General features: G+C 34.6%; 1 protein-coding gene across 5 annotated transcripts in view; it reads left to right on the forward strand.

Annotated features, from left to right (window-relative positions):
- SACS (sacsin molecular chaperone) overlaps positions 1 to 8564 on the forward strand; it is a 66266-nt gene that overhangs the window by 42147 nt on the left and 15555 nt on the right. For 2 of the 5 annotated variants that reach the window (XM_054820093.1, XM_054820102.1), the window contains 3 exons: positions 1003 to 2485; positions 4851 to 4942; positions 7646 to 7672. In XM_054820093.1, coding sequence (XP_054676068.1) covers positions 1003 to 2485; positions 4851 to 4942; positions 7646 to 7672 — 1602 coding nt within the window. Of the gene's footprint in view, positions 1 to 1002; positions 2486 to 3788; positions 3910 to 4850; positions 4943 to 7645; positions 7673 to 8564 lie in introns of those variants that run through there. The other 3 variants (XM_054820112.1, XM_054820122.1, XM_054820133.1) reach the window with 2 other exon arrangements.

Genomic DNA, 8564 nt, shown 5'->3' on the forward strand with positions numbered 1-8564 from the left:
AGTTTCCTTAAGAAGTGTTCATATTTTTCTAAAACTATGTAAGGTACTCTTTGGATTTTGAAGACTTTTGGAGAAGATTTGTTTCCTCTAGTAACGTCATTATGTACTTAGTCCCTTATATTGAAATGAACATTCCTTTACACTATTTCACTTACACCTGCTGTTCGTTTTATAGAGGCCCATACTATAGGCAAGTAGAAGTTGCGAAGTTTACAGTAGACAGAAACTTTTATGCAGGTTTTTTGCATAATAATCAGTGATTTTATTTCATGCTAGAAAGGATATTCCATAATAGAGGTATATACACTTTTACGTATGAGAGAGATAGTACATACTCTTTCACAAGCTGGTAGTATTCAGTCTTGAAACCTACTATTCTGGCAAAGTGTTTTACTGTTGTACAGAAGAACCATATGGCATAAATAGCGCTTACAGTCTACAAAGTAATTAATATAGGATAAGAGGCAGATTTTTGATGAAATAACATTTTTCACTTGTGAAATAAGTTTGTAAGATGCAGGATGTTTTTTCACAATGTTTTACCTAGTAGAGCATGAATAAAAGTTTAGTTAATATGTTCAGTGGTTTGATAATTCTGGGAATTTATGCTTTTAAATGTACAAGATTACTGTTTGCAAGCCTTCAAGATCTGCAAAGTATGGATGTAATAGAATACATCTTTAGTAAATTAAGTTGGGTTTTTTCCTGAAAATATTGGAAAGATGAAAGTATAGAGTTGACAGAAAATATACTTTTTGTTGCTCACTTTTGCTAAAATTCAAATAGTTGTATGACTATTTATATATTTAATTGCAGAGTAGGGGTGTGCTTGTTTCTTCCTGTCAGTAAGCACTAAATTATATGTTATCAGAATTATACTAGGTTCATCACAGTTTTATAACATTTGGGTTTCTTGCCCTTTTTAAATTTGTTCCCTAAGACTGTATTTTGAAAGCATGTTGTTTTAGGATTATTAATAGTTGTTGTTTTTTATGTATACAGATGTCCCTAGTATTTTCAGTGGTGACCAGATTGGAATGCTTGATCCCCATCAAACCCTTTTTGGACCTCACGAATCAGGCCAGTGTTGGAACCTAAAAGAAGATAGCAAGGAAATCAATGAACTTACAGACCAGTTTGCACCATTCATTGGTGTGTTTGGCAGCACTAAGGAAACCTTTAAGAATGGAAACTTTCCTGGTACCTTTTTTCGTTTCCCACTTCGCCTGCAGCCTTCCCAACTGAGCAGCAATGTGTATGACAAACAGAAGGTTTTGGAGCTGTTTGAATCCTTCAGAGCAGATGCAGACACAGTATTGCTCTTCTTGAAGAGTGTTCAGGATGTTTCATTGCATGTTAGGGAAGCTGATGGAACTGAGAGGCTGATTTTTAGAGTAACTGCTAGTGAGAACAAGGCCTTGAAACATGAAAGACCCAATTCTATCAAAATCTTAGGAACTGCAATAAATCAGTATTGTAAGGGAGTTCCAAGCAATAGCATAACATGTGTGACATACCATGTAAATATAGTTCTAGAAGATGAGAGTGTTAAGGACGCACAGAAAACATCTTGGTTAGTATGTAATTGTGTAGGTGGTCGAGGAATGTGTACTGAACTGGATTGTTTAGCTGATGACTTGAAATTTGTTCCTACTATTGGAATAGCCATGTCTTTATCAACTAATGGGGAGGAAAAAGGAGCTGTAGTAGATTTTTCAGGAAGAGCATTTTGTTTTCTGCCTTTGCCTCCAGGTGAAGAAAGCAAAACTGGACTCCCAGTTCATGTTAGTGGTTTCTTTGGTCTCACAGACAATAGGAGAAGTATCAAATGGCGAGAGCTGGATCAATGGAGAGATCCAGCAGCTTTGTGGAATGATCTTCTTGTGGTGAATATAGTGCCAAAGGCATATACCACCCTTATTTTGGAAGCTATCAAACGAATGGAGACTGAGAAGAATTCGGATTTTCCATTGTCAGCTGAAAGAATTTATAGGTTATGGCCTGATGAGAACAAAATCAGGGTACCTTGGAAACCAATTGTAGTACCTCTCTTTAAAGAGCTGCTCCAGCATACAGTTATTTACTCAATGAGTAATCAGTGGATAAAAGTGGAACAGGTGCACTTTTCTGAAATGGATGAGAGTTTGGACTACACACAGTCTGTTCTCAACTACCTCCAGAATTCAGGGAAACAGATTGCCAAGGTACCAGCAAATATTGCTAGTGCAGTGCATCTTACTATTCCTACTGCTAAAGATGTGAAAAAAGTGACTCCTGCCATAGTACGGCAAGTACTAAGGAAATCTGGACACAGTGGACCTGCTGAAGAAAAGCTTCATCTTTTAGAATTTGTGCTTTCTGATGGAGTCTACAGTGAACTGATCGGATTGGAGCTTTTGCCATTACAGAATGGAAATTTTATTACTTTTTCATCGTCTGTGTCAGAACAGGATGTAGTTTACATAACTTCAGAAGAATATCCCAGGTACGCTTAATATTTTAACTACTGGGTTTTTTTAGTTTTAATGCTAAAACAGAGCTTCAGACTGTTATTTGCTTATCGTCAAACAAGATGATATGCAGTAGCCTGTAATGTAATAAAATAATGCATAGATAGAACTCAGTTTTGTGTGTATATGTACATGTTTGTGTGCATATGTCTCACTTGAAAAGTTTGACAGCTACTTGCCATTATAACTTTATAAAAAATCATGTGATCTCGGCTTTAGGGGAATGCCTCAGGATACATTTCAAATTAACTTCTGAGAAGTATAAATAGGAGGAAGTTAGAAACATGCATACTAGGAAGTACATTAAATTAGGTGATGATAAGAGATTTTATTAAATTTGGAGCTTGAGATTACTCCAGGCTTTTTTTTTTTTTTTTAACACAACGCTCTTACATTAAGTGAAGGGCTTAGTACTAAACACCTATTGGTTTTAGGAAGTAAGCAGATACTACCATGGAAAGAAGTGAGCCTGTCTTCTACATCTGCTCTCCCTTTGTTTTTTCCAGTCCCCTCTCCAATTATTTTTCCCCCCCTTGCTTATTTCCCAGCTGCATCAATGTTCCAATTAGGTTCACATTTCATTTGCCGAAAGAGCTTGCACTGACACTGGAGAGGGGATAGGAAAGAGCAGGCTAGCTGGAACAATCTCTGAAGAGGTACTGCTAGAAGTCACTCTGACACACCAGATGTCTTACCTGTAGCTGTTCCTACTTATGAAGTGTTACCTGTGTGTATGTTCACAACCACCCCTCCTTCTCCTTTCCCTCAGAATTCCACTAATTTTCAGATCCTCAACCTGAGAGAGTGTGACACTTGGCATGTGCTTTGCTGCTTTTACTGTCCTATGGACTATTTATAAGGGAAGTAGAGGTGGGTTGGAGTGTGCCAGTATAGATATTATTAAGGTAAAAAGTGCTCCAAGTAAGGTCCTTATGTAAATTGTGATTTGAATATATATACAGACAACACATCTTCAAGAAAAGCAGTTGGATGCAGGTAACTGGTCTTCCCATGTTGCTTGAGAGGAGTTTGTTTTTGTTTTTTTTCAAGTCTGCTGCTGTTCTTTTCCTATTATATTCTAAAACCGTAATCTTTCTCGTTCTAGACAATTCAGGTTATTTATCAGGGGACTAACACTACTCAGAGTCTGTGATTCTAGTGTTGTCTTTAAAAAAAAAATCATAAAAATTTTTTTGGCATCTGTTGTGAGATGATTTATCTTTTGCTATTCTTTTACTTTGTTTCTCCTTCTAGAAGTTAAGCCAGTATACTAATACAGAAAACTTTCCCATGACGAGACTAAAAAATTACAGCCCTGCTTCAGACTAGTCATAAGATACTTTATTTGGAATTTGATGATGCCACAATATCTTATTCAGCTCGTGTTCTGTTGCTAATGGTTAGTTTGGTTAGTCTTGTAAAACTGATACAAAAGCTTGTTATACCAGGCATAAATCTACTTGCTAGCTATGATAATACAGAAATTTGAAATAGTGATGCTTTATTTACCTCTCTTCTTGCCTACAGTAATTATTTTTAATTCTAATGTTATAAATATGATAAATGACTTATGCTAGATGTTTTAAAACACTTTCAACTTAAGAGTTTGGCTCTTTGTGTATTCAAATTTGGAGCCTGCTTAAAAAGCTGAAATAAGCTCTTATCAATTTCTTTCTGTTAACACCTGTGGAAGAACAAGAAGGATTCCCTGTTGGTTTATGTATAACTGACATGCCTGCTGTCAGAATTAAACTGGATAGTTACTTTTGATTTCAGGAAGACCAAAGCCCTGGAAAAACCTATTTAGTTTTAAGTGCTAACATAAAGGAAGGGGGAGGGAAGGGCAGGATGAGACTGACTCTTGGCTATGGTAATCTTAACCACTGTCTGCAGATCTTCTGGAATCCACAGATCTGTGTGAAGTCCTAGAATTAAATGTTGTATTTTTTATGTGCTTTCAAATAGAATCTTTAAGAGACATAGAACAGTAGGTGCTATTCTACTTTTTTTCTTTTTTGTTAGAATATGAATAGATGAAAATAATTTTCTAATCTCAGTTTTTCTAGCAAAACAAAACTTGCTTAGACCTGCTTTGAAAAGGGAGAGTAGTTGGAAAAAATAGCTTATTACTACTCTCTGCTTCTAAATGTATGATTTTCTCATTTATAAGATAATGCCCACTGAAAGCCCAGTTCTGCATATGTAAGTGATTGCTTCGCATGTGACTCTCTTACCATGATGATTACTGTGTTGCTAATTTCTGTGCAGCAACATAAATAAATTAGATGCTTTGCTAAAGTGTGTTTTGGGTTTTTGTTTGTTTTTTTATGATGTGCTTAGATCACTCTTTCCTGGCCTGGAAGGAAGGTTACTTTCTGATGACTTGAAGCCTGAGGTTTTAGCTGCTTTGAAAGAAGCTGCCAAAAGCCGAGGTAATATGTCTTTTATATTCTCATATAGTGAAACACATTGCTAACGGTTGAACGGACTAGTTCTAAACCCAAGTTTAAAGCCATGTCTTTTCTGAAGTGGAGTTCACATATGTAAGTTGGTCATCTAAAAAAATATGTAAGATATGATAGACTCTGTTGTTTGAATTGGAAATGACACAAATGAAAATTATAAATGAACAAAAAGGCAAAGGCAAGGGAAGAGGGATGAAAATTTACAATAAAAGAATAGATATTCATTTAGTAAAGTATGTATACAAGGTTCAGTAATTTTGTGCAAATAGTATACCTCCACTTAAGAGAGTTTGCATTCTATTTTGCCTTTGTAGTATCTGCATATGCAAAAGCTATGTCATGGTTTTGGTATTGTGGATCATCTCTTATTTCACAATCACAAGTGCATTTTTTTTAAAACCAGACGAAACTAGCTTAAGCATCTAGCCTCAAGCATACTGTAGACCATGTAATTTCATCAAGTGTTTCCTGAGTCTTAATTCATAGCTTACAGTTGTGTCAATGTGGACCTACTGAAATACTTCCAATCTTGGTCAAAAGACTTGGTGAAGAATTTTGCTGTATGTGCAGATAAGATGCTTATATGTGTAACTGCCTTCACAATTACATTTTTTGCCTCTTTTCTACTAAGAGTTTGTCTCTATTTACCTTTCCACCCTTGTGATTCATTACGCATTTGATTGGTAAATTTGAAATCTGAGTCTCAAAAGTCTTTTTGTGTAAACACAATTTGCAAACAAGTCACTCTTCAGCTTATTTTTAGATAGTATGAGTATATGGTGAGCTATTTTACTTTTTGATGTTTGGAAAATGTGCTTGTCAGAAAAAGATCCTTGTCTCTCTCTCCTTTAAATTGCTCAATTTATCAGAATTCTTTTTTAGACTGAAGACATTAGAACTAGACATAGAGTACTATAAATCATTGTGTTGATTTGCTTTTCTTGATACCCTTTATCATCAGGGTCTTCAGTCATTCAGTCACAGACTCTGTTTCTTCAGTTTGCATTCTTACCTATTTTCCCTTTCAGTTCTTTATATGTTCTCTGTTTATAATTCTTCCTGTTCAGTTGGAAACCTATTCTTTTCTCCGTGGTTTGATCATTATTTCATTATCAAAAATAATAGAAAAATTAGGTAATTCTGAGGCTAAGATGATAAATTCTTAAAGTATTGCAAAGCATCTGTGAAAAGATTGAAAGAATTGGGAGTGACTTATTGCACAGAGTAAATAATGTAAATATTTAAAGTAATATACATTATATAGAAGATATGAAATAAATCAGTGCTGGGACTTTCATTGAATATGAAGAACAGCAAGTCTGAAATTACTATAAAGAAAACTTTGTTCTAAAAAGCAGAATTGTCAAAGCCTTGTGGGCATATTATGTGATGAGTGTTGTGTCTATTGTTGCAGTAGAATATGCTTCTGTTAATTTTTTCTTATTGTTAATTTCCCCCAGTACTGTTTTTAACTGCCTTTTGTTTTAATACAGACAATAAACTCTTGAAAGTAGTGACTACTTTAAATTGCGTATATCCAAACTGAATATTCTTAATCTGGGCTGGAACCATAAACAAATACTGTTTATTCTAGTAGTAATTGCTGGGAATTTAAAAGAATGGAAGTATATAGGGATCAAGACAGCCACAGTGAGATTAGATAGATGAAAAATTATATCAAAGACGGGAATGTTAGCTTTGAAAAATACCGATTCCTTGTGAGGATACCTTAAATTGACTTTTAAGATGTATTGTCCTAGATAGTTTCCTCTAAGTGAATATCACAAAGCAGACAAAAACCATGCTTAAATTAAAAACAAAACCAAAAACCAAACCAGAGCAAAACAACCAAAACAAAATACCAGTTTGACAGACTATATGCCTGAATACATCTTAAACAGGAAAAAGCAGAGGTGACTAAAATTCAAAAAAAACCACTCTGTGTATTCATAGAGTAATCCCTCGCTGAGTTCTTCTAGGACATTCCTTCATTTCCAGGCTTGGTCTCTGACTTGCAAGAAAGTCTATCTAGTCTTTTTAGTTCCTGGGAAGATTTTTAGTCACATTGAGGGTCTTGCTTCTGTCTCTCTTCTTCCTCTGGCTGTTTCTTTGAACAACATTTTTCTAGGGACTTGTTCTTGGTTGGTAGTTTGCCTCTCATTGATTACAAGAATGTATTTTTGTAAATGAATATGACAAGTGTAATTCTTCTAAATCTTCTAGAAATGCTGAAGGACTTTTAGATAATCCTTTGCAAGATTGTAGTGGCCTACTTTTCATTCTACTTCCTCCTAAATTATTCTTCATTCTAAGATTTTGCATAATTGTAAAATACAACTGCAGTACCATCGAAGTTGTATGTTATATAAATAATTAGAAGGGGTTTTGGCAGGTTTTGAAACTTTCCCTGTCAAGAATTTTACTTACATAACTGTAGAAATATCAGAGGGAGTCCTGATACAGCTGCAGAAATAGAAACTTACTTCTATTATTTCTTCGAGAAGATGGGATGCAATTATTTTTATTGTGTTGTACAAAGACAACCAGATCTTATTTTTTCTCTTCTAAAATAAGTACTGTATTTTTCTAGTTAATAACTGTTTCTGTATTTAGTGTGTTAATGTGTAACTCACAAGATGTTTTCTAAAAATGGATTTGATTATATTCTAGCCCAGCAGCTTCTCTGGGGATTTTCAGGTATGGTTATTAACTGAAGATGTCCTGGTTTGGATTGAAGCTTGATATTTGTGTGAATTTGGTGATTAGCTATTCTCATTACCACAGCTTTTTGTAAACAAAACTTGGCAAATAGAGCTGCCAAAAGATAGCTACGAGAGGTAATTATGAAGAGTTCTAAATACAGTTGAGGGGAAAATGCATAGTGGTGAAGAAAATCTTGTGGTTATGTTACACAGAAATGATCAATATTTTCATTGTTTTTTAATATATATTTTTAATAAATTCCCATGCTGTAGGAACATTTCCAGTATTTTAAGATCATATGTATAGATTTTGAAACAGTATTTCTAAACTTCTGTGCTCAATTAATGGGATTTAAGCTTAGCTTTTAAGTAGATTTGTATCTTGCTGGCCCACTGCTGCAAGTGTTTCTCACTTTCACAAGGCTGCTGTGTTTACCTATGTTTTCTGTTCAATAGAACTAACAGAATGTGTAGCTTTGTAGGCATGAAGTGAAATGAAAAAATTTTTTTTTTCCAAAGGATGTCTTACTACCAGTTTCCAGCAGAGCAGGGACAGTAGATAATATCTTTAATTGGACTGTTGCTTTTAAGGAAATGACAGTGCTATCTAGGTGGAAGAAAGATCTGAAATTCAAATAGATGTCTTGCTTCCATTTCTGTCTTTGTTTTAGATGTCGTTGGGAGGTATTGGTATTTTTATATTCTGTACCGTTTTCTTACCCCCAGATATTCTGTAGTTTTTAAGTATAAGATGTCTTAATGATAATTAAGACATGATTGTTAACATATATTTCTTTTAGTGAGGACTTTGCTAGTAAGAATAAAAGCATATACATCTAAACTTAGTTTCAGTACTCCATGCACAACTGAGGTTTGTTGCTTGTCAG

This window comes from Grus americana, chromosome 1 (assembly GCF_028858705.1).
Source record: "Grus americana isolate bGruAme1 chromosome 1, bGruAme1.mat, whole genome shotgun sequence".
In the NCBI taxonomy this organism is placed as follows: domain Eukaryota; kingdom Metazoa; phylum Chordata; class Aves; order Gruiformes; family Gruidae; genus Grus; species Grus americana.